The sequence below is a fragment of the Neurospora tetraspora genome (genome assembly GCF_033439725.1).
Source record: "Neurospora tetraspora strain CBS 560.94 chromosome Unknown B0H65scaffold_1, whole genome shotgun sequence".
NCBI lineage: Eukaryota > Fungi > Ascomycota > Sordariomycetes > Sordariales > Sordariaceae > Neurospora > Neurospora tetraspora.
Window position 1 is genome coordinate 849,855 of NW_026944383.1, and position 23,315 is coordinate 873,169.

General features: G+C 52.7%; 7 protein-coding genes and 1 non-coding gene across 8 annotated transcripts; 3 read left to right on the plus strand and 5 right to left on the minus strand.

Annotated features, from left to right (window-relative positions):
• Positions 1–1,376: 1,376 nt before the first annotated feature.
• Positions 1,377–1,450, minus strand: B0H65DRAFT_t69. Its single transcript has one exon. It is a non-coding gene; the product is annotated as a tRNA-Val (tRNA).
• Positions 1,451–2,160: 710 nt separating this feature from the next.
• B0H65DRAFT_437681 (glycoside hydrolase superfamily) lies at positions 2,161–5,031 on the minus strand (the record flags this gene model as incomplete). Its single annotated transcript, XM_062825326.1, has 5 exons — positions 2,161–2,375; positions 2,438–3,841; positions 3,897–4,107; positions 4,165–4,372; positions 4,445–5,031. The coding sequence occupies 5 exons, from the start codon at positions 5,029–5,031 to the stop codon at positions 2,161–2,163; spliced, it is 2,625 nt and encodes an 874-aa protein (XP_062685686.1).
• Positions 5,032–6,820: 1,789 nt separating this feature from the next.
• On the plus strand, positions 6,821–8,642 carry B0H65DRAFT_543641 (processing enhancing protein precursor; the record flags this gene model as incomplete). Its single annotated transcript, XM_062829241.1, has 5 exons — positions 6,821–6,970; positions 7,111–7,236; positions 7,366–7,443; positions 7,499–8,184; positions 8,252–8,642. 5 exons carry the CDS (start codon positions 6,821–6,823, stop codon positions 8,640–8,642), a joined length of 1,431 nt encoding a protein of 476 aa, XP_062685687.1.
• Positions 8,643–9,409: 767 nt separating this feature from the next.
• B0H65DRAFT_8021 (uncharacterized protein) lies at positions 9,410–11,190 on the plus strand. Its single transcript, XM_062831437.1, has 2 exons — positions 9,410–10,027; positions 10,091–11,190. The coding sequence occupies exons 1-2, from the start codon at positions 9,703–9,705 to the stop codon at positions 10,819–10,821; spliced, it is 1,056 nt and encodes a 351-aa protein (XP_062685688.1). The 5' UTR covers positions 9,410–9,702; the 3' UTR covers positions 10,822–11,190.
• B0H65DRAFT_8058 (uncharacterized protein) lies at positions 11,140–12,559 on the minus strand. Its single transcript, XM_062831442.1, has 2 exons — positions 12,097–12,559; positions 11,140–11,987 (listed from the first exon to the last, which is right to left on the minus strand). Exons 1-2 carry the CDS (start codon positions 12,224–12,226, stop codon positions 11,458–11,460), a joined length of 660 nt encoding a protein of 219 aa, XP_062685689.1. The 5' UTR covers positions 12,227–12,559; the 3' UTR covers positions 11,140–11,457.
• A 1,694-nt stretch (positions 12,560–14,253) lies between these two features.
• Positions 14,254–17,129, minus strand: B0H65DRAFT_8034 (nucleolar GTP-binding protein 2). Its single transcript, XM_062831439.1, has 4 exons — positions 16,498–17,129; positions 16,063–16,428; positions 15,844–16,007; positions 14,254–15,465 (listed from the first exon to the last, which is right to left on the minus strand). Exons 1-4 carry the CDS (start codon positions 16,805–16,807, stop codon positions 14,437–14,439), a joined length of 1,869 nt encoding a protein of 622 aa, XP_062685690.1. The 5' UTR covers positions 16,808–17,129; the 3' UTR covers positions 14,254–14,436.
• A 26-nt stretch (positions 17,130–17,155) lies between these two features.
• B0H65DRAFT_447954 (uncharacterized protein) lies at positions 17,156–18,647 on the plus strand. The gene has a single exon (XM_062825883.1). It carries the CDS (start codon positions 17,441–17,443, stop codon positions 18,389–18,391), a length of 951 nt encoding a protein of 316 aa, XP_062685691.1. The 5' UTR covers positions 17,156–17,440; the 3' UTR covers positions 18,392–18,647.
• B0H65DRAFT_8042 (uncharacterized protein) lies at positions 18,634–22,448 on the minus strand. Its single transcript, XM_062831440.1, has 4 exons — positions 22,159–22,448; positions 21,980–22,092; positions 21,616–21,906; positions 18,634–21,562 (listed from the first exon to the last, which is right to left on the minus strand). The coding sequence occupies exons 1-4, from the start codon at positions 22,302–22,304 to the stop codon at positions 18,876–18,878; spliced, it is 3,237 nt and encodes a 1,078-aa protein (XP_062685692.1). The 5' UTR covers positions 22,305–22,448; the 3' UTR covers positions 18,634–18,875.
• Between the last annotated feature and the right edge of the window lie 867 nt (positions 22,449–23,315).

A 23,315-nucleotide genomic window follows, 5' to 3' on the forward strand; every position in this document is an offset into this window, starting at 1 on the left:
TGCCATTTGGCTTGTAGCATCATCCCGGGGAATACTATCGTCGATACCCCAAAAGGCAAATTCCCTGTTCGGTTACGAAGCATGAGGTTTCTGATTCTATCGAGGTGTTGCATGCCAAAACTGGTTGCAAAGACCTTCCAGACCACAGCGACACTTCCAACGTGATCAATTTCCCCCTCTGAACTTCACAATTACATAGGCCTCGCACGGCGTCATATAAGCGCGAGGATACCCTTGAGACCATCTGCTTTTTGCGGCTAGGTAACGTAAAATCTAAACCTGAAACTCTTCAAAAAGGCGACTCCATCGCCTAACCCCCGTTGGGAGATGTTCAAGGACCTTTGAGATGCACATCACTTTCGGCTATCTCCGTAGAGGTAAAATAAGGTTGTCCTTGTCTTCCCTTTGAATCAAGATGCGGAAAGCAAGGCTAAATACAGCCCTATCACACACTGACCTGGACGAACTGCTTAGAGTTACTCCGAGCGCCTATTTGAGTGGCACCTGCTTGCCTTGATAATCTGATGGAGGCTGGAAGGCGACAACGAAAAGGGCTTGATTGTAGTTGTCTAACGGAAGAGGAGAAACGGAAACCAGGGCAGCCTAAATACCTGGAAGGGAGTGCCGGTAATGGAACGGCCCAGTGAATGGGCAAAGCCGGTGAATGGGCGGCCCAGGGCACGGACTTCCAACATAATCACACTCGCGGCAGAAACACAATTCATCGAATAACACCTCTTATGCTTGAACGAAGAACAACTCCTTCTTGAAAGAAATCCCTTGGACACAACCGCTTCGTCCCCTAGACCGTTCCCGTCCCGCATGCTGGCCTCAAAAACAACCCGGGCTCACGGGAACAACAAGCAGTTGACAAAAAGCGAATAAAAATACTTGGAACTCGTTCCCATCTTTCCAAGAATCGTAACGATTGTCGTCCAGACTCCGTGTTTTCTCCGACCGATCAAAATACGGACGGGTTCCTCGGAACTGAATACCAGCCGGCACAACGAGATCTCCGATCCTGCGCAGTTCATCAAGATCCCCATATTCGTCCATCTGTCTATCTTAACCCCGCAACGCGCTAGAAAATACAACCAAGACCAGCCCAGTATCCCCCTCCCGTCCTTCGGGGTCTTTCTGGGCAGCTGGGCAATGGCTAAGCCTCCTTCGGCCTCTCGCAACGACGCGTGGGACAGGGTTCTTGGCTGCGTCTTAGCACTGTTGTGAGCAGGCCATGCGGACAACTTGATGGTGGTGATAACGCGGGCTGAGGCGGGTTCCAGGTTTTGGTAAAGAAAAAAAAGAAGAGGCAAAGGAGAAGGGACATTGTGAAAACGTGGGGAGGAGCCAAAAAAGACAAAAAGAAGATTTTGATGTGATCCGACTGAGGCTCGATCTCAGGACCTTCAGTGTGTTAGACTGACGTGATAACCAACTACACCATCGGACCAATTGATGTCACTTGTTAGTGAGTCCGATCATTATAAGACGCTAGTGGCTATCTTTGTCGGGTCTTCAAATTTCGAACTGTCTACAGTCCGATACTGGTTTGTTTGTTAGCTCGAGACCTCTGGTCGACTTGTCCAGGCGTTTCAACAACAAGTTGATGTGTTTTCTTCGATAATAGGGGCTTAAAATTAGCATGAATATGTCAAATCAGATACTGATAATCTGTTTTTGACTATGATTTATGCATTTTAAAGTACCATTGCGGCGTTCAGGATGGGTTAGCATGTGTCTTACTCGGGGTACAGAGCTAACAAATAAACCAGTATTGGACTATACACTCGTTACGCATCAGAGGTTGAGAAACTACAGTATGTATAAAAACTCAGATTTTGCCTGCTACTGAGAGGCATATTTGCTGATGATACTATGGGAGATCGTGCACAACGGTAAGGCATAGAAAACGGAATGCACCAGAAAGCCGACACACAGCCTCCTCTGTATTCAGCATCACGGAGTTCACGCGAGTATAGCAGCGCGAGTGAGGCAAGAGCCACAAGTATACACAAAGATAACGATGGGTTTGTTTTCCCAAGTCTCAAGAATCGAATCATCTAATAGCATGCTTCGGGAGGTTGTACTTGCAGCGTACAATGACGTGCCCAACCACACCTTGAGCCTGGTTCGTCATCTGGTCCCCTGACCGGAGAGCATTCACTTCTCCAAGGTAAAGTAGACTTTGACCTCCACTTCGTTCGACCAGCCCGCATCGAGACCCATCTCTTTCCATGCGGTTTCAATGTCAATATCGAGGACATGGTTATCCGTCTTGTCGACAGTTACCGTATGGGGCGGGATAGGTTGGCCTTGAATCGTGGCCATAAACTCGTCCTGGATGGATAGCTCCGGAAGATGGGAGATGTAGATGCCTAAGCGCGGTAAAATGTTAGTCACGTTCAAGGTTTCAGTAAGTCATTCCAGGGATTCTCACCAAGTACACCCAAGGCCTTCAGCCTGGTGCTAATGAACAACCGTCCGTTTTCGAGCAGGTCGGTGCTGTGGTTCAACATGGCAGCGCATCCGGTCATCTTTCCCACCAGCCCCAGGCTTGCCACATATACGCGACCTCGGGTTTCAGTTTCGTAGAGGGACAAGGGAATGACGGAAAGAATATCGTAGCCGCCATTGTCGAGAGTTACCGTCAACAGAGATGCGGACGACGTCGTCTGAACCGGCACGGTCACCTTTCCACTCTGGTGAGAGCGTACCACGTACCACATCGATGGCAGGACGCCCGAAAACCGGGCGAGAGGAACTAATTCTGTGAGCGGACGGCCCGATACGTTGAATATGCCCATGATCGGAGTGCCCGTGACGGCCCTGCCATTGTAAGCGCTAATTTTAAGCAAAGAAAGATCATCGTAGTTGACATATTGGTCAAGGTTACGACCCAGAACGCTGGGACGGAAAATGACGGTTCTGTCCCGTGGCGTGACACCAGTCATTTGCTTGATCAAATCGAGATCGTACTGGCCGGGAACGTCGGTGATATAGATGGGACCGCCGCTCACACAGCGCGCTGCAGCGTGAAAGCCGGCATATGCGCCAGCGGTTTGGAACATGTCCCAATCTGGGAGGATGTTGAGATGCTGGGTAAGCAAGCTGTTGTGGGCATTCGCCCAGACATGCCAGGGGTGAGAAGATGGCACTTCGGGGAAAAAGTCATCCGAGTTCCTGCAGAGCATCGTGGGTCGTCCCCGAGGAAGTTGTGTATGGAAGATGATCTGCGGAGTCAGGGACATGCAAGAGATGGCTCTCCCGCTGAAGTGCCGAAGAGAGGCGAGTAACCAGTTATCCAGGTACGGTTGGATAAGCTCGCGCCGGACCTTTGGCGATACCCAAGTGTCGACCATGAACTGCCCATCAGTCTTGACTCCTGCCACACCACTCTCGGAGAGGAAGCGATAGAAGTCATCGTAGAACTTGTGGACATCCTCCTTCGCAATGACTGTCATCTTGCCGCCAAGGGGTATGTTCTTACGTGAGCTATCTTCGCCACGCACAACCTCGATTGTCCTGTAGCGTTTGGCAAGATTACCATCGGGCGCTATGCCGGCCCAATACCCTAGAAGGGCATGCCACACGGCAACATGCTCGATATTCTTGTGCTTGGATCGTATTTCGGAGACCAGCCCTTTGAGACCGTTTGGAAAGGCCCTAGGTTCAGCCTCGAAATCATTCCAACCTTGCTGCCACTGATCTCCACGGTAATCAATATCTTGCCAGTTGTCATCGATGATCAAGTTGCTGATGTTGATGTTGTTATCGGCCAGAGCATCTACTGCCATGATAACCTTTTCCGCCGTCAACCTTTGGCCAAGGGCGTTCCACGTGCCTACGTACACCTGTTAGATTTGCATCATGAACATGTTGACAACTTTCACACTCACAGTAACCCAATCCGTCATACCAGTTCTCGTACCAGTTAGCCTCGACATTGTCACTAAGCGTCTCCAGCTCCGTAGAAGACTCGCCAGCTCTTTCGGCCGTGCTGACGAGGCCGCGAGCGTGGTACATGACAGCAGCGTTTGCACTCTCAAAGTTGTCGCCAACTGCTACTAAAACAGTACCGCTACCGGCTTCCACGCTATCGTTCCGAACCTGGCCGTCAAGGTTAGTCGTGATGGGTGCACATTTGTCTTGTGATTAATAGCCTACATGGATGGTCAACCGTCCAGATTCGTCGCTGCGAAACAGGGTCATGCCATCGACGGCTTTGTTGATACCGGCGAAGCCCAGAAAGACCAAGTGTTTACCCTTTGGAGAGAGAAACGAGCAAAGAAGTGCATCTTTATCGAGTTCAACAGTTGATCTTCCCTGTCTCGGAGCGAGCCAAGGAGACCAGTCTCTGACCAAAGCGAACCACCTGTCGCCGCTCTGATCAGCACCCGGACAATTTTCCAAACACCGGCTCTCGCAGGAGCCCCAAGTTCCTTACCTTAGAAACCCTCCCCAAGGAGTTCCGAGCGGAACGTCGCTGAAAGTCGAGTTATCGTCGTCTTTAGCCCCGTCAACGGGAACCCCAATGGTCCAGAGTCGAGTTCCGGGACATTGACTTAGATGAGAACTCCATTTGAGAGATGGGTTCAAGCCGTGAATCAGGTCTGGCAAGTCCTCGCCATCACTCCTTTCTATCGCTCCATCATCCACCACAATGTAGCCATCACCTAGACCCTGCTCGTTACGGACCCATCTCCAATCATAGTCAGGTCCCTGGCGGAACTTGATGGTGAAACTCAACGATGACTGCACGGTTAGATGGGCAGCAAAGTGTAGGCGTGTTAGCTGATCCGCAGGGTCGTGCAGGGTCGACGGGAAGTTACTCTGCCCACTTGGAGCGAAGGGAGTCTCGACCCAGCTTGCCTTGGGACCATCGCAGCTGCCAGTGGAATGCCAGAGCGCGAGCTGCCACGAGTCAGCAGCAAGGGATTTGGGGACCTCTAACACAGCATGAAAGGGCACACTGGCATCCTTTAACTGGGTGATCTGCTCCAGAGGCGGATAGGTTGCGACGAAAGGAGACATCAGGACGAGACCTGTTGGTGACCAGGCGATATGCCCGATGTCGGTCGTAGCGGTGGGATCGAGGAGATATCAAGAGTGACAGACACGGTGACGAGGCCGGACGACTAGGAGATATAATACAATGTATTGGGGGTAAGGGGCAACACGGAGGGGGGATGTTGCTGGGAATGATGATATGCCTGTGAAGAAATAGGTGGTCCCTGTTCAGGGTCTCAGTGTAAGAAAAAGACCAAGGAAAAGGAAGAAGCCAAATGCCAGCGCAGAGTAAATGTAGGTAGGCGTGAGCTCCTTGAGAGAGAAGCCAGAATCTATCGGAGTCTGCTAGGGCTATTTGCAGCTCTCCGATCGATGGCACTAACGCCCAAGTAGTGCCATACGCTACTACGGTACAAAGCTCGAGAGAAGAACCATTCCCAACTGCGCGTGAGGACATAGGGGATGGAGATAAGTGCGAGGAAAATTCAGTTCGGAATTGCTAAAAGTCAGGTCGGAATGTTTGCGGATCATTCCAATCTAGGGAGGTAGTAAGTAGCTTGAGTAGAGCAATTATACACAGTACTGGTGGTGGTACAAGCAGTTGCAGTCCGCTCGATCATGATGGGATGAGATTGGATGATATGAGAAGAGGGATAGGGAAGGAAGGTGAAGAACAATACCCATACGACATGCATGATGCTTCGGCTCCCGCCATGTACTTCCCGAACTTCAGATTGGGTCTGACTGGAGAGGGCATACAGTCCAATGCTGGTTTGTTTGTTAGCTTGGTACTCCTGGTATATTGAAATTTTTTCTCAAAGATCGACGATCCAGTGGCACTATCGCTTGAGCTGTAGAGGTATGTATAGTTCAACCCTGGTTTGTTTGTTAGCGTGGTTCCTGCGACAGAGTTGCGAAGAGTGCGTAGTGAAGTCCCGCGCTAACAAACAAACCAGGGTTGATGTATACTGCAAGTGCAAGTGCACAAGTTTTATGTACAGTCCAATACTGGTTTGATTCTTAGCTCAAGACCTCGGATCAACTTTCTTAGGTGTTTTTATATCTAATTGATCCGTCTGATTCCATGATTCAAGCGTAATCTTACCTTGAATATACTTTTTCCGAAGTTCAATATGTCATATTGAATCTTGTTAATGCCTTTTCGATCCGTGCTTAGCCATTCAATTTGCAGAGAACTCTAGATAAACAGCCCTACCGGACGCAGGCTATCTCCTAGGTACAACTACACAGTACCTGTCATTGTGCTCTGTGAAATGCAACCTCGAACTCGACAGGTGTGAGCGCTAGACTTGGCGATGACATGGAACCAAGGTCGATGTGACGGGAGCGAGCTAGGCCAGGTGAGCTGCACTGGTGAAGCTTCGGAGCACGGAGCACGGAGCTGTTGCTGGCTGGAACCCTTGAATGGATGTTTCGCTTGTCGTGGGGAGGGGAAGCTCTGACGTGAAGCCCAGCAGCTTCCCGTCGCCCAGCTACGTCGCTGGCAGTTTGGCCGTGTTGGCGGCTCCATTGCTGTGGAGAGGGGCCGAGTCGCATTGTGAGAACGAATACCAATGGCTGAATTCCAGTTTCCAAGCCAAGAACCCGGCCGGCACTGCACGTGATTTCAGTTTTTCGAGCTTTCCAAGACTGGAGCCGTTCTTTGGTTGGCCCGAGCCCCGGGGGTTCCCGAGCTGGCCTTGGAAGTGAGGCAAAATTAACGACTTTTTTGATGTGAGCAGCTAGAGGTCCTCACTGTAGCATCCTTTCCTTCAAACCGCTCATTCCACCCCCCTTCAAACCACCGACCTCCATGGCTTCCCGGAGACTAGCTCTCAACCTGGCGCAGGGCGTCAAGGCCCGCGCTGGGGGTGTTATCAACCCTTTCCGCAGAGGTCTTGCTACTCCTCACACCGGCTCCGGCATCAAGACCCAGACCACCACCCTCAAGAATGGCTTGACCGTGAGGACGCCCGCCCTCCCCTCCCCCGGCATCCGAGCCCGACTCCGAGCCCCCCTCCGGCCCGATTGACCCCCTCCCCGGCTGCTGCCCCGGAACTCAAGACACCTCCAGACTTGTCCTAACGTCAATTGCTATCACAGGTTGCTTCCCAGTACTCTCCCTACGCCCAGACCTCCACGGTTGGCATGTGGATCGATGCCGGTTCCAGGGCCGAGACCGACGAGACCAATGGCACCGCCCACTTCCTCGAGCACCTTGCCTTCAAGGTACGCCCCCGATGTTACGCGTTACGAGTCCTCTCCCCGGGCTGTGGTTAGCTTTGATATGGCGCGTTGGGCTGTAGGATCGGTGGATCGTATGAGAGGGCATCTGGTTAATTCGACGACGACACGCAGGGAACGACGAAGCGCACTCAGCAGCAGTTGGAGCTCGAGATTGAGAACATGGGCGCTCACCTCAACGCCTACACCTCGGTTCGTCTGATCTTGTCGTCCGGCTCATCCGCCGCCCGCTAACCCCCGGGCACAGCGCGAGAACACTGTCTACTTCGCCAAGGCCCTCAACGAGGACGTCCCCAAGTGCGTCGACATTCTCCAGGATATTCTCCAGAACTCCAAGCTCGAGGAGTCCGCCATCGAGCGCGAGCGCGACGTCATTCTTCGCGAGTCGGAGGAGGTTGAGAAGCAGCTCGAGGAGGTTGTCTTCGACCACCTCCACGCTACCGCCTACCAGCACCAGCCCCTCGGCCGCACCATCCTCGGCCCCCGTGAGAACATCCGTGACATCACCCGTACCGAGCTCGTGAACTACATCAAGAACAACTACACCGCCGACCGCATGGTTCTCGTTGGCGCCGGTGGCGTCCCCCACGAGCAGCTCGTCGAGATGGCCGACAAGTACTTCTCCAAGCTCCCTGCTACCGCCCCCGTGACCAGCGCTTCTATCCTCTCCAAGAAGAAGCCCGACTTCATCGGCTCTGATATCCGTATCCGCGACGATACCATCCCCACCGCCAACATTGCTATCGCCGTTGAGGGTGTCAGCTGGTCCGACGACGACTACTTCACTGCCCTCGTTACCCAGGCCATCGTTGGCAACTACGACAAGGCTCTTGGCAACGCTCCCCACCAGGGCAGCAAGCTCAGCGGCTTTGTCCACAAGCACGACATCGCTAACAGCTTCATGAGCTTCTCTACCAGCTACAGCGACACTGGGTAAGCACGCCCAGCTTTGGGAGATTTTTTTTTTTGAGGTACAACTACTGACACGGGGAAACTACAGTCTCTGGGGTATCTACCTTGTCTCTGACAAGCTCGACCGCGTCGACGACCTTGTCCACTTCGCCCTCCGCGAGTGGACCCGTCTCTGCTCCAACGTTACCGAGGCCGAGGTTGAGCGCGCGAAGGCCCAGCTCAAGGCCTCCATCCTCCTCTCCCTTGACGGCACCACCGCCGTCGCTGAGGATATTGGTCGCCAGATCGTTACCACCGGCCGCCGCATGAGCCCCGGTGAGATCGAGCGCATCATTGATGCCGTTTCCGCCAAGGACGTTATGGATTTCGCCAACAAGAAGATCTGGGATCAGGATATTGCTATCAGCGCGGTCGGCAGCATCGAGGGTCTGTTCGACTATGCCCGCATCAGGGCTGATATGAGCAGGAACGGTTTCTAAGCGATGGGGAGCAAGAAGGGGGCCGGGGTTTGTATTATAATCGGTGTTGCATTCCAGCCCAAAACCTGTACTCTAGGGTCGGAGGCTAGACATAGAGCAATCAATTTCCTTGCGTACAAGTCTTACGGTACAGGTTCGGTCGGTTACCAGGGTCGCAAAATGGTTATGTTGCGGGGCGAGAAAAGAGAGGGAGCTAGAGGCCAGGATTACCACTTCGATTACGGATTTCTGGCATGGTTTGCGAATCTTTGACGACATTGTGCTCCACTGGATTATGCCAGGCGAGAGAGCTTGAGTAGGACAAGATGAGGATGAATGATGAGAGACTTGCCACGACGCTGGAGTTGGACGAGACCGCATCCAGGGCTTTTCGCAACGTTCACCTGCATCAAAAATCTGTGATGGTGGTATCCGAAGGGTTACCATGAGCCGATTTCTAAATCGCAGTCTGGGCCTGACGCAACAAGGTGTCGGGTGTGTTGACAAAGCAGCATACAGACATAGAAAGGCACCTTGTAACATGAAGATTATGCTGTAATGCCTGCCTTGCTGGGAATCTCTGCGCGGGCTGGGCTTCGGAAGGTGGCACAGACCAACCGGAGTCGGGAGTTGGGGTCACGGTACGGACCTGAGACAGATCAGGTCCGGGGTACGTACTCGCTTCGCTAGCTAGAGGCGCACCCGGCCTTATCGTGTTGGTGGCGATCAATTTTAGCGCAGGTGGGTGCGGTGCGCACGGGGCAACAAAGCCTTTCAGCCAAACGGCAATCGAACTTTGGCACTTTAACGTGACGTCCAGTGCAAACTCGGGCCGGTGACCATCTGAGTACCGCCCTTGTCCTGCTACGCCTTGTCTTGATCTGACCTCCCCGTTTGACCCTTTCCTATTTGCAGATCCCTCCCCCGAACCCATTCCTCCCGGTTGTTCGGTTGCTGCACCCTCTTTTCGACTCGCCGTCTGCGAAGCGAACTTGCGCCGGTCGGAGGCGGCATATATCCATCAGCTGCGACCCAGTACCCTTCAACCTCAACTCAACATCGAATTCTCTTTATCGCCATCATGATTCCCCAGTCCGTCCGACGGGTCGTGGCTGCCGCGCCGCAGTCGCCCGCCGTCTCCTCTCTGGCAGCCTGTTCCGCCCCTCGCGCCGGCGCCTCCTATATGCTCTCGTCCTACCAGCCCAATTCCCTGCAAAAGCGACGATACTCCTCCTCCAAGTCGTCTAGCCCCGATGACGGTTCCTCCAGGGCCTTCGCTACCCGCGCCTCTGTGCCCGCCGCCGGCACCTCCAAGACTCCTGGAGAGAAGCGCAAGCGCAAGGCGAAGGAGCCGGCCATGCCGCCACTCCCCAGTGTGCCCAGCACCAGGCACATCAAGGACGAGGGTTCGTTTATCCGCGCCTTTTGTTGCACAGGTTTGGAATCAAGTTACTAACAAGCTGTTCTAGCTCTCGCGCTTTCGACCTTCTTCGCCCTCCACAGGCCCATCTCAGTTACTCAGCTTCTTCCCAAGACGGTAACCGAGGAGTCATTCGCCGAGATCTTCAACTACCGCAAGGGACACAAGGCGACCGATGTCCTCTCGACCTTGTCGCAGGCCGTACACGATCTCGAGTCGCCCATGTCTGGGCTTAAGCTCTCCGATAACGACGTCGAAGACGGCTCTACCAAGATCAGCCTCAAGCACCCCGACGGCACCGAGTCCGATGTCTACTTCCAGCTAAACTCCATGTCCGGCCACTTCCCTCCCTTCACCCCTCCTCCGCCGCCCGAGCCCATCGCCGAGGTTGACGAGGCCGCCGCGGAGGCTGAGGACCTGGAGATTGCTGCTAAGGAGATTGCTGCTATCGCTGAGCTTGCTGCCGCCGCCGCCGAGCAGGAGCCGGAAACGCGCGTGTACAAGGCGGTCGTCACGATCGAGGAGACGAGGGATACCAACGGCCAGTACAACATCATGGCGCACAGCCCACAACTCGTCGAGGACGATGCCGTGCAGCCGCGCAGCTTCCTGGAGCGTCTCGCTTTGCGCCAGATCCGCTACGAGGATGCTCGTCAGCAGCAGGGGATCATGCATGCTATTAGCGTGCGTAGGCAAAAGAAGCTGAAGATCAAGAAAAAGAAGTACAAGAAGCTCATGCGCAGGACAAGAAACGAGCGTCGCAAGCAGGATAGACTCTAAACTACACAGAAGTACATCCAGCTGGTAGATGCTCTTTTTCTTTTTCTATACCTCACTTGCAATGTAAAATATCCTCTCCACATACTCGCACTCACACTGTCCCACCATCAGGTGCCTCGTCACCCAGTGATCAGTGCGCATTGTTTGAAAGCTTCATGGATTCACTTGCTCAGCTTCTTTTACGGGGAGGTTTCGTCTGCCGCTTGGTTGATTTTCTTTTGGTCTCAGCATATTCGAACATTAGAGGGAAGAGGAGAGGCAAGCTCAGTAGGTCAAGTAGTATCAGTAGTAAGTAGCAGAAGAGGACGATATCCCAACAAGAATACGCTCACAGGTTCCGTGTAACACCTTTGGTTTGTGTTGACCACAATGATGTATCAGCATGTAGGCATTTCCTGTCTCCCCTAGCCAGTTGCTCTTCAAGCACCAGTGCGTCCTCGCTTGTCATGGGTCACCTCCAAATGACATATTCCGGGTTTTTATCACCATGAAAGACTGGCATTCATTCCTTCCATTGAGACACTAGAAGCCCCAGTAAGAACCGTGCTGTACTCTCGATCATTTACACATAGACTTGGCCAACTATCCAGTGGTCAACCATCCACCCACATTCTCTCACAGAATTATTCCAACCCCTCAAGCAGTACTCTTCCTCAAAAACTCCAACCACTGCTCCACCGTCCAACTAGAACTAACATCCCCGGCAACCACCCCATCAAAAATAACCGTCGGACTCACATGCACGCCCACCAACCTCGCCATCTTGATCACCGTCTTCAAATCATTCGTCACACCATTCCCCACATTCAAACTCCCATCCTCTCCCTTCTCCGTCGGAATCACCAACAGCTCATACAGTTCCTTCTCATCAACCCCGACACTCTCCGCCCCCAACTTAGCCAGCCGCTTGTACGTCTCGTTGCGCGGCTCGTTCACCAGCGAAACGTCAAAATAAGCCTTTTGGTCTTTGAACAAGGCCGCGGAGAAGTCCCAGAATTTGGTGGGGGCTAGACGTTGAACGGCGAGGCCGGCTTCGTGGGTTAGGGTGGAGGAAGGATGCCAGGGTTGGATTTGGTGGCGGAAGATGAATTGGAGTTTGGAGCCGAGGTCGGGGTGCTCGGAGCGGAGAGAGGGGAGGAGGGTGGTGTAGAGGGTGTTGTAGATTTCTGGTTTTGTGGGATGGGTGGGATCAGTAAATCGTGTCTGGGAAGGGTACGTACGTATTGTATGATGGATGGGTTGGTGAACTGAGTGGGTAGGTAGGTAGGTGCTTACTAGCTGAGAAAGGACAGACGTAGTCGAGGAAGATCTCGACGGTGTGGAGGGGCTGGGAAGGAAAAGAGCTGGCGCCGGCTCCTGCGGTGGGGATGAAGCGCTGGCCGGCGAACTTGGGGGGGAGAGCCATTGTGATGGGAAGTGATGAGAGTGCGGATTTGGTGGTGATGGTATAGTGCGAGTGGGTGAAGGTTATCGATAAAGTCACTACAAGTGGACAAGTGGGAGTTCTGAACGACGATGATGATGGTGAAGCTGTGGAAGTTCTGAGAAGTGGACGACTGTCTTTTAAGAAGGGCACTTCAGTTGGACGCAGAGAAGGAGAGGATGATCTCTAGCAGAATGGATTTGGAATTATTTGGTATCGAATTGGCCAAGGACCAACGAGCAATGGCCGAAACAGGGGAGTTGCTGAGAGACACCTCTACGGCTGGGGAGGAGTCGCGAGCGGGGCATGGGTAGAGTAAGCAATGCAGTTAGGGGTAGCTACCGTAGTTGCGTAGATAGCTGCTTGTAGCTCAAAAAGTCGTCTGAATGAGAAGACATTTACTTCACAAACTCTTAGTGACATCGAACTGCTTCGACATCGACCAAAAGCCTATGGTCGATAGCATGTCTGGTATTCTTAGCTAAATATGCCTTTCAACTAGGTATCGACAACGTTTGAAACACTCGACAAGAGGTCCCACACTAACAAGCTTCTCAAGTCATATACCTCAACGAGGGGCATTCTTGCACCACCCAGCCTTACAAATCACAACATCCGGTCCGTTTCCTTCCTTCTCTTCCTAATCTGATGGACATTTCACAATTCCAAATCCTAAACTTCCCCATTCCAAATTTCCAAACAACCAACAGTTCCAAAACGAGGACCGAGGACCGAAGAGCACATCAATATCATTTACATACCCAGTCTCCCAGTTCGTCCCACATCATCCAACACCAACCACGCCACACCGAGCACACATCACAAACTAACCGAAGCAACTGATCAAAGTATATTAAAGAGGTTGACAAATTCGATCTTTTGCCCCGTTCATGGCCGTGTAACAAACGACCGGAGTAAAAGCACCGTGGTTTGTAACCCTACTCAGGTCCTGTAAAAGTTCGGTCGTGATTTGGAACTGCCCTTGCCCACCTGATATCAGTATCAAAATCAAATCGTTGTTGCACCAGACATACGGTACATCTTTATAAGGCCATGCTCGCGAGCCTGTCCATAGTTCTAGATCTTTCATGATTATCGCAGAAAATTTCCACAAACAGACCTCCAAGGGAATGTCACTTGTCCTACATATGTCCTTGTCACAGGCCGGGACAGCGTTGCTGGTACACGGCGTTTGAAATAAGGCAGAAGGTTATACAAGATTAACCCCATGGGGATTGGGGACTGGGGATGGGAAATGGGAAATGGGACGTTCTGGATCCTGTGTGCCCTCGTCGCTCGTCTGGGCTAGAAGCGCCGAGTATTGGCTCCTGTTGCTTTGTACTTGGTCAAATCTCGAATCTTCCTGCCGTTAACGATCTAAAATGCTTTGGCTGGCAGGAAAGAACACTCGTGTTTGACCCTAGGATCATGTGTCAAGGGGATGTCTGAGACTGCTCTCCTAGACAAAATTGTCAAGTCGGGAGCATACATTCAGTTCACGGCGCCAGGTTAGGATAAACCATTCATCCGAGAAATTTGTGGTCTGATTCACATCTGTCAATATCAGCTTCACCTTGCTCACGGGATCATGTAGGTTGCTTTGATTCGGGGAATATCGTAAATCCCAGGTAGAAGGCATAGTAAAGACGAGTTGATATGTAGAAGAGTATGCGAATGTGTCTTATACGAGGCCTGTTCGGTGGTATATCCTTGCAACCTCATGATTGTGGGCATGGTCATGTAACCAACTTGAAAACGTGGGGACCAAAAATTCTTATGTTCTTCTTCAACTTCGCAAGCAGTGAACTCCAGTGCAAACGCAAGCATGATATGTCCACAAAATCGAGAACCATGGTGTAAGAGAAGCTACTTGGCTGCTTCTAAAGCAATCGTCCGCAGTCCACAAAAATCCTCCCAAACTCCACAACACCACTGCGATAAACACTCGAAGAGAAGCTAAGTAGCAAGGACAAGACATAAACGCAATATCACAACTTTTATCACAGAGAAGACAACAAATGGGAATGAAAATCAACGGGCAACAAACACCATACTGAGGTTATGCCCAATTCCTCAACATTTTATTATCAGTGACACCGGCTTTCATGATCTGGTAGGATCGTCGCCGACTCTCAGGTCGGCTTTTGAAAGCATCCTCGGTTCACTCCAGCCACCCGCCGCGCTCATTGCATTTACTTCCTGCTCCTCCTTTGCTTCTTCGCAGGAGGTGCTGGCGCAGCCTCGGCTTCTGAATCGGACTCTTCAAGTTCGCTGGCACCTTCGATGTCGAGGTCGGATCCTTCCTCTCCATCTTCGCCATCAGAGCCCTCTTCCTCGTCTTCCTCTTCCTCATCGCTCGACGCGTCCAGGGGTATCATATCTTCAGCAGTGCTCTTCTCCTCGCCCTTCTCCTCAGCCGCCTCTTCGACCTCAGAGTCGCTGTCACTGTCGAAGCCGGCAAAGTTCTCAAGGTCATCCTCCTTGGCATCCTCTCCTGCAGAAGCGGGAGTGGTGGCAGTGGTGGCAGGCGCGCTCTCGTTCTCGTCACGTTTCCGCTTCTTGGACATTTCACCGTAGCGACCTTCGCGGCCCTCCATGGTATCAGTCTCACCCTCCTCCTTTTCGGGGGCAGGCGTGAACCAAGGGATCTTGCCGCGCATGAAGTCGTTGAGAACCATCTTGGCAACACCATCAACATCAGGCTCGCCACCCTTGAGGAGTCTGCCGCCCTTCCTGGCAAGCATCTCAAGGAAATGGATGTGATCCTTCCAACCCTTGAGCTCGTATGTCCTCTCCATGTGGTGAGGCTTGACCTTGTTCAACACCGCAGGGATGTACTGCTCTGGGTTATCGACGTTTTCTACACGTACGACACCACGAAGCAGGAGATCCTGTGGTGTATCGTTCTGGTTGGGAGGAACGATACCAGGGCAGTCGATGAGGTAGATCCTCCTCATCAAGGTAACGTACTGCCACACCTTGGTCTCACCGGGAATAGGGGCAACCTTAGTGACGGCCTTGCCACGAAGGGCATTGATGATACTCGACTTGCCGACGTTGGGGTAGCCGACAAGACCAACACTGATCTGTTTCCTGTCCTTGTGGAGGATGCTGAACTGTCTGAGGAGATCGATCAAAGAACCACGACCGAAGGGGTTCTTGATGCTAGATCTCATAGCACATGTGGGGTGATCCTTCTGAAGCACGCGAATCCATGCAGCCTATTCTTTCAGTTAGTCTCAATTCGTTGAGAAACTAGCACACAAGATGTGGTGTGAAGAAATGTGTGAATCATAACTAAGAAGACCACCATGGTAGGGTCTGCTCAAAGGCAGGGTGGAATTCAACTCAAACGAAACACGTCCGGTATCCCGTGAAGTCCTCCAAGACGGAGTCCATCAAATCCCCGATCCCAAGACGGGACCAGGGAAGTTGGGAGGTGGATATCAATCTCCCAGCGATGTAACAGACCAATCCCAATGAGCGCAAGTGAATGCGGGAAAAATCCTGACAAAATCCCTGGGAACCTCAAGATTTGCGCTAGGCAAGTCGAGAGATTCAAGAAAAAGGAGTGAAAGCAAATGGTGACGTAAACTTACAGCAGTCTTGGAAGGAACAAGATCGATCTTGTTCAGCACGAAGATAAGGTGCTTGTGAGGGGCCTCAGTGGCAAGGTATTTCTCAACGTGACGACACCTGGTTCCCTCAGGATCTCTGGCATCGATAACGTGCAGGATGACATCTGACGAATCAATGACCTTGTCTGTGTGATTGTTAGCAAACCGAAGTCACAAGTCCAGAGGCACAGAAGAACTTACACAGCTCGTTCCAGATACGCTTCGACTGGCCCTTTGTGAAGATGGCCTCCTTGGCCGTCGCGACACTGAAAACCTCTTCTTGAACATCGTCATCGGCGAGACCACCGCCATATCCAGAAGCACCACTTAGTAGCTTGATCTCCTCAAGTCTGGCCTGGTACGAGTCCATGCTCTTCTCCTGGTGTTCTGTCAAGTCACCGATGGTGTTGAAGCTGAGTTTTGGCCTCTTCCTCTGGGCCTTGGGGCCGAAGGTCTGTGAAAACGGCTCGCTCTCGATCGTCATCTTGGCTTGATGCTTCTTCAACGCATCCTTGGGACCATCTCTGATCAAGCTCATGGGGAGCTTGTTGCTCTTCAACAGCACCGCTACAAGGCAAAGCGCATTAGTCTTGGGTCGGCCGGACAGAGGGGAAAGAAAGAGGGAGTTGAACGTACAGTAAGGATCCTTGTCCTTCTCAGCAATCGCCTCCCGGAAAGATGTCAACGTGTCTTGCGAAATGACTCTGGTGTTGTTGAACCATCTCCGGTTCGGCTCGATGACGGCTGTGGGGACATCTCTGCTCTGATACGACGCGGCCTTGACGACCTTGCCCTCCTTGTTGCGGATGGCCTTTCCCTCCTTGAGCACGTTCAAGGCCTTGATCTTCTTTGCGCTCCGGTAGAAGTTCTCGCCCTTGACCTTGGGATCGCCCGTCACCTTGCCCTGTCGCTCAATGCGAGATCTTTCCTTCTTTCCTGTTCCCATTTTGGCAGATGTCACTCGATGCCAAGCTTCTGATTAGGTTTGTGGGTAGAGGATGCAGATGTGGAAAAATTTCGTTCTCGCCTGCGAGAGCGGTCCGGGGGTATCCGTGAATCGGGGGGATGGAGATTGACTGGAAAGAAGAAACACACGAAAAGAGGGAAGAATGGGTAAAAAGCAAGAAACGAGGCTTTGGGGTATCAGATATCGGCAGAGAGTGCTGGGGGAAGAAAAAAAGAGAGGGAAGCGAGGAAGGAATGGGAAGGAGGAAATGCAATTCAGCGACTGGCCCGGCGAAAGTTTTCTCAGTTTTTTGGCGGGGTGTGGAGGCTGCTGAAAGCTCCCCTTAGCACAAAAAGTTTAGCGGTGTGCGACGGCAGAACGCCCGCGACCAGAAAAGCTAGCACCAAAGCGCTCTAGCGCCATTCTGACCCCCCGAGCTTTCAGAATTTCGAGTTGAAAGCCCCGTTCCGTGTCCCACGATCCCGAGCCGAACCTAGGAGAGCGAGAGAGGCCGCTGCACCCGCCTGGTCCGTCCGTCGCACGAAACCTCCGCATATCACGGCCCGGCCAGAGGTCTCCCAACTCCGACCCCTTCCCGCCCACCCCGTCTTCAGCCAACCCACCACCTCAAAAATGGCGCCAACTCTCGCCAGGCCGTCGCTCAGCGGCGTGCAGTCCATTCTTTTTTCCTCGACCACAACATGCGCTACTACCAGCCTAGTAACACGCGCCGTCACCGCCCGATCATTCAGCGCCACCCGATCGGCTAGAGACTCGGTCCCTGTCCCCCCCGATTCGCCCAACTACATCAAGGTCCCCGAGCCGCCGCAGTCTTCCGAGGTCAGGCACCCCTTCGTCAAGGGCCACCTGCCGATTCCCCGCTCCATCTTCCCCAAGAAGGGCGTCCCGGAGAAGGTCCAACCCGGCTATGTCGATCGCATCGCGCCCAAGTCCGCCGCCGAGCTGGCCGGTCTGCCGCCCAAGTCCAAGCAAGAGTCGTGGCGCCGCAAGATGGCCGAGGCCCGGCGCAAGTCGCTCGAGGCCGGTCTGCAGGGACTCTGGCAGCGCAAGGTGAAGCTCGACAAGAAGCAGGCGAAGGAGAGCAAGGCGCGGTACCTGGCGAACAAGCGGGCGGCCCAGGCGCCGGAGCGTCTGGACGAGGTGTTTACGCGCGCGACGATCCGCGAGAGCACGGCCAAGAACACGTTCGTGCCCGTGGACCCGACGGCGTTCGAGAAGGCCGAGGAGGCGCGCATTAGGCACGCGGAGAAGGAGGCGATGAAGAGCGAGGCGCGCCGGGACGCCCTCGTCCAGCTGTACGTGGCCTCCAAGAACTTTATTGTGGACGAGAAGGAGCTGGAGGAGCACGTCAACAAGCACTTCACCGAGAAGATTCACAACGCCGGTCTCTGGGAAAGCGGCCGCAGCATTTGGGATTCGCAGAAGAACCCTATCAGCTTGAGAGAGTTGCGAAACGAGTTCAGCGGTTTCAACGACAGAGTTACTGCTACCACTTCAGCCGCCGTGAAGACGACAGTCAGGCAGAAGAACGTGGCTGAGGAGTTGACTGGCGGCAAGTTGTAGTTGGGATGCAAGAACGCTACTACATCTCATACGTCCTTCTCTACCCTTATCATGGTTGTACAAATAGTCAAAGGTTTGCTGCTTTGTCGTGAGGATTTACACGATTAGTGAACCCAGCAACCTTATACATGAAGGGAGGGTTGTGTACAAATAGAATCAGATCGGCCAAGGACACCCAGCCATCACAACACTCATATTGAACTTACAACACTGTACTTTATTCCGATACCCTATTTCTCTGAACCGCTGGTTTTCAGAACACGCTTTATTTGTTGCCTAAATAGTACGATGATGCCCATGACCCAATACGCCAGTGTCAACCAAATATTTCCAAGAAACCATTCCATTATGTCCATCATGAAGAAAACGCCGTACAAACAAAGAAAAACAGGGGTACAGTATGACATCTATCTATCAGAGTCAACGCGTCATACACGCCGGTCTAATAACGGTTGCTACATCCTCCAGGTCTTCTATCACCGCGTTACCTCTTCTCAACAAGGAGAATGTGCATAGCACCATAAGCAAGAATGATAAAAGTCATGCCAAAGAGACCTAGGTTCATGATATCCCTCCACATTGCCGAGTTGTCAAAGCCAAAAGTGGTCAAGATCGTGGCGCCAGGAACAGTGATATCAAGACCGTATTTGTGGTCAACGAGGGTGAGCTGAGTAACCTCGTTGACAATCAGAGCCTCGAAGCCGTAGTGGAAGATAGAGAGCCACTGGAGCCAAAGCGCCGCAGCCGGAATGGCGTTATGGTTGAGCAACAGACCGGCAAAGAGAAGACTGAAGAGCATAACCAAGCTACCAATCAGATTGGCCACACCTCCGTCCTTGCAAACGATGCCAATGAACAGGCAAATGGCTGCAGCGGCCAGGTTGAAGAGGACCAAGACCAGGATAAAGACGAAAAACCGCTGGTAGTCGGCGACGAGACCAGTCATCGGGTAGATAATGGCGCCAAGCAGGATGGGTGGAATGATTCTCAGGGGAACAATGTCGAACAAGACCTTGGCGGCGAAATAGGTAACAGGCGAATAGTAGCCATTCGCCCTCTCGCGTACAAACAGCAACCTCTCCTGGGAGAAAACACCCAAGCTCGTGAGAGTGCTGAAACCAAACAGAGCGAGGACGAAGAAGAAGAGGCCAAGCCTGTTCTGGAAACCCGCAATGTCCAAGGTCAAGCCGTAGAACAAGTAGCCGGCGAAAACGGCCAACAGGATTGCGATCGCGTAATGAGTCAACATCAACATCGGGTTCCGGTACAGGTTCTTCCAAGTGCGCTGAGACAGAATAACGAACTGTCGGAACAAGCCCACGCGAGCATAACCTTTACCCATTGTACCGGTGTAGATGTTCCCATCTGCAACATAACCGTTGGCATTTTGACCATTACTGTTCACCGCAGCTGCGATTGCCTGATGGATTTCATCATGGGTACTAGCAGCAATGTCGGAATGGACATACGACTCAATAAGGACGTCAAGATCGGTGCCAGTAGCAGCAGGAGGGGGAAGGTCGTGGAGGTCATCGTTCATGCTCCGCAGAGGAGTAACCGGTGGCTGCTTTTGCAATTTGTAACCCCCAATCTCGTCTCCAGCATCCGAGGAGACAGCAGTATCAACGGCTTGCTTGCGCCTCGTATAGAGCTCCCTCTCCTGTCTGCGTCTGACCGAGTCACGGCGCTTATTCCTAGGGCGGGAAGAGGATGATTCAACCAGGCTGTCATCACCGATGCTAACTCCAGACACGCTGGCGATTGACTTAACAGCTCTAGTACTGCTGGGTCCCACACTAACCCCATCAACTGACAGTGTACCATCGTCGTAAGAGGTAGTTGATCCAGCGTGCATGGTCAAATCAACCAGGTAATCGGCAATGTTGAAGCCAGGAGGGCAGGTGTAGCCGATCTGATCGAAATACTCCTGGCATTGGTGCAGAGGTCCAGAATACACGGTCTTGCCTTGAGCCAACAGAATGAGCCGGTCGAACAGCGCGACGATGTTGGATCTCGGTTGATGGATGGTGAAAATGACGGTTCTCTTGTATGTCTTGGCCAGAGTAACGAGACATTCGACAACGTTGTAAGCATTGTAAGCGTCAAGACCACTGGTGGGCTCGTCAAGGAAAAGGATCGAAGGACTGGTGACCAGCTCGCAAGCGATGCCAACTCTGCGCTTTTCTCCACCGGAAATGCCACGTCCTTTGCCTTCTTCGGAACCAATCAGGGAGTCCCGGATATGGTAAATTCCCAACTGCTTCTCGACTTCAATCACTCTTTGTTCCTTCGCGGCGCGTGTCATGTCTTTCGGTAGGCGAAGCAGGGCGCTGTTAAGAATAGTTTCGTGTACGGTCAAAGTCGGCAACATGGTGTCCTCCTGGTCAACAAAGCCGACGGCGTTCTTGTACTCCGCATCGCTAACCTTTTCGCCGTTGATGTAAAAGTCTCCCGATACTTGGCCGCGCTTGTTCTTCCGGGCAAGGATATCCAAGAACGTGGTCTTTCCTGCTCCAGACGCTCCCATGATGGCGGTGACTTCGCCCGGATGAGCCATGCCTTGGATCCCAGACAGAATATCTTTTCCGTTTAGGTTGTAGACAACGTTCTCGAAATAGAGGGAAGCGGGCTTGTGGTCGGTCATAAGCTTGATAGCCTCGTCGTCCGAGTCATCAAGGTGAATCGGGCCGTACTTGAACTTTCTTCGGGAGAGGTACCAGGTTCCCAGGATAACGGCAACCAGGAAGAGCCCACAGGCGGCAATAACACCCGCGATAAGTGGCGTGTTGATCTTGGGGACGGTAGGCGTGTATCCGGGTACTTCGGTGTGGTAGAGACACTCGCCAGCGCTGCAAGTGAGAAGGATGCTCTGGTCGCCAAACACATCATTGATGAGATTGTTCATCTCGGGCTCCTTAAAGGCACACTTCTTTGCTTCACCAGTGTTCTGAGTGCATTCGAAGCTCGCAGGGCCCTTGATCTGCTCGGACAGGAAATCGCCAATGTCAACGGAGCCATGTTCGCCGCATAGCATTCGATCCGGAATACACTCGCATTGAATCTTTTCGCATTTGTATGAGGTCGTGTTCTTTCCGTTGTCGAAGTCAAAGTTGGCAGTCGAGTCGCATTCTCTCAGGTGGCACATGAACGACTCGCGTTCCTCGACCCAGACTGAAAACATGTTAGTGAGCAGGCTTTCGAACCGATGGACAAAAATAACTTACACTGGAAGTCACATTCGCCGGTTTCTTTCTTGCAGGTGAAAGTAACCTGAGGGACTTTGGTTCCAAGAAGGTCCCGAATAGCCTTGTTTGTAACATCGCAGATCTGGTAGTTTTGCTTGACAACCTCGCCGCCGGTATAGCAGACGCCACCATCCCCAGTTTCGGTAAAGGCGTTGCAGACGTTATCATTCGTACAGACATTGCAATTGATGCCTGTCCACCCATCGTCACATTCGCAAGACTTGCCCTTGCGGACCGGTCGATCGGGGCCTCGAGAAAGTGAGCCGCAAACTGTGACAAGCCATAACGATATTTAGCATCACATCGGAGAGCAACACGGTCCTACTCATCGGGGTTCACGTACGTGGTTCTAAGCAGTTGTCGCCGCCAAAGCCATCGGGACAGATACACTTGCCACTGTACTCGCTACATGATGCGAATTGACCACACGAGTACATGGGAAGGTTGCAGTTGAAGCTAACCGGATAGTATCATCAGCATCACCAAGCCAAACATATGAACGGCCGGAGGAACGGAGCGTACCATGGAGGACAGTCTTTGGGTCGATCAGCCATCAGTTCCATTTGCGCTCGCAACATATCGATGGACGTGTAGTTCTGGTAGGCTGAGGCAACGCATGATAGCGATAGCGCAGCGAGCGCGAGCGCGCGGGGTATCCCGAACGCCATGATCGTAGGAAATAGCCCAGGCCTCGAGTGAAGGCACTGTTGATGGCCTGGCGTAAGAAGGTAAAGTTGTTGTCGTTATTCGACTGAATTTGGGAGGAAGTCGGTGTCGGGTTGTTGAAGAGACACTCCAACCAGGCGCGCTGGACGTGCGTGCTTTGAGGAAGATGATAGGTGGTGACCAAGTGAGCTGTCGGATCGGCGTGTAAGTACCTATCGGTGGTGGCGCGCCAGGCTACCTTAATGTGCCTGGCTATTCCAAACGGAGCCAACCTGAGCCTCGAACAAGACTCAGATGACCTGACCCAATTCCCACGGCTCGAACACCCGAGAATCCTCAAATATTGACCGGTTGTACGGCTGCTGTTGATAGCGCAATGTCAGTCGACCACTGCGCCTGTTGTTGACTTGAAGAGTTGCTGATGAGTCGGAAACCAAAGTTATGAAAAGGTCGTGATGAGGGATATGAAACTGGACTGGAGCAAACAAAAGAGCCAAGTAGAAGTTCGACAGCGGTGGCCGGAAAGGTACTCTGCGTGACCTGTAACACCGAGCCGTGACTTGATGGTTGCAGCCAACCTGAGGTGAGCCAAGTTGCCCGGCCCGTGTGCGTGGATTGCTCTGACTGCAGCAATGACGAAGGCCGTCCAGATAGTGGAGCCGTGACTTTCCTTGGCCCACCAGCTGGAGACAATTCGACGAGTTTCCGTAGATTTCATTGGTTAACTGTGGTAAACTGGAACATGGGTGTTACAGTGTGGATTCACATCTTCCCCAGCTTTGCTGAAATCCACCTGTCCCCCCGCTCGCTGTCATTGGTTACAACCTCACGACTCACATGGCGCTCAAGTTATCGCGAATCATGCGGGGATTGTCAATTGTTGAGGAATGCGGACGACGGTGCCTGGGTGCCAAAGCCTTGGGAATATTGGAGTCGAAACACCAAGGAAAATCTCACGATCCTGTCAGTGCTTTCATGCAGATGTCTTGGTTCAAGACTGCCTCCCTTGTCAC

Bases quoted from the DNA above. Each gene is read 5' to 3' on its own strand.
- B0H65DRAFT_8021 (XM_062831437.1), top strand. From the start codon at position 9,703: ATGATTCCCCAGTCCGTCCGACGGGTCGTGGCTGCCGCGCCGCAGTCG. The intron at 10,028-10,090 runs GTTCGTTTATCC...AAGCTGTTCTAG, and splicing joins CAGGCACATCAAGGACGAGG to CTCTCGCGCTTTCGACCTTC.
- B0H65DRAFT_8058 (XM_062831442.1), bottom strand. From the start codon at position 12,226: ATGGCTCTCCCCCCCAAGTTCGCCGGCCAGCGCTTCATCCCCACCGCA. The intron at 11,988-12,096 runs GTAAGCACCTAC...CCACAAAACCAG, and splicing joins CGTCTGTCCTTTCTCAGCTA to AAATCTACAACACCCTCTAC.
- B0H65DRAFT_8034 (XM_062831439.1), bottom strand. From the start codon at position 16,807: ATGGGAACAGGAAAGAAGGAAAGATCTCGCATTGAGCGACAGGGCAAG. The intron at 16,429-16,497 runs GTACGTTCAACT...TTTGCCTTGTAG, and splicing joins GAAGGACAAGGATCCTTACT to CGGTGCTGTTGAAGAGCAAC. The intron at 16,008-16,062 runs GTAAGTTCTTCT...ACAATCACACAG, and splicing joins GCGTATCTGGAACGAGCTGT to ACAAGGTCATTGATTCGTCA.
- B0H65DRAFT_447954 (XM_062825883.1), top strand. From the start codon at position 17,441: ATGGCGCCAACTCTCGCCAGGCCGTCGCTCAGCGGCGTGCAGTCCATT.
- B0H65DRAFT_8042 (XM_062831440.1), bottom strand. From the start codon at position 22,304: ATGGCGTTCGGGATACCCCGCGCGCTCGCGCTCGCTGCGCTATCGCTA. The intron at 22,093-22,158 runs GTACGCTCCGTT...CTATCCGGTTAG, and splicing joins CCCAAAGACTGTCCTCCATG to CTTCAACTGCAACCTTCCCA. The intron at 21,563-21,615 runs GTAAGTTATTTT...ACATGTTTTCAG, and splicing joins CGGCGAATGTGACTTCCAGT to TCTGGGTCGAGGAACGCGAG.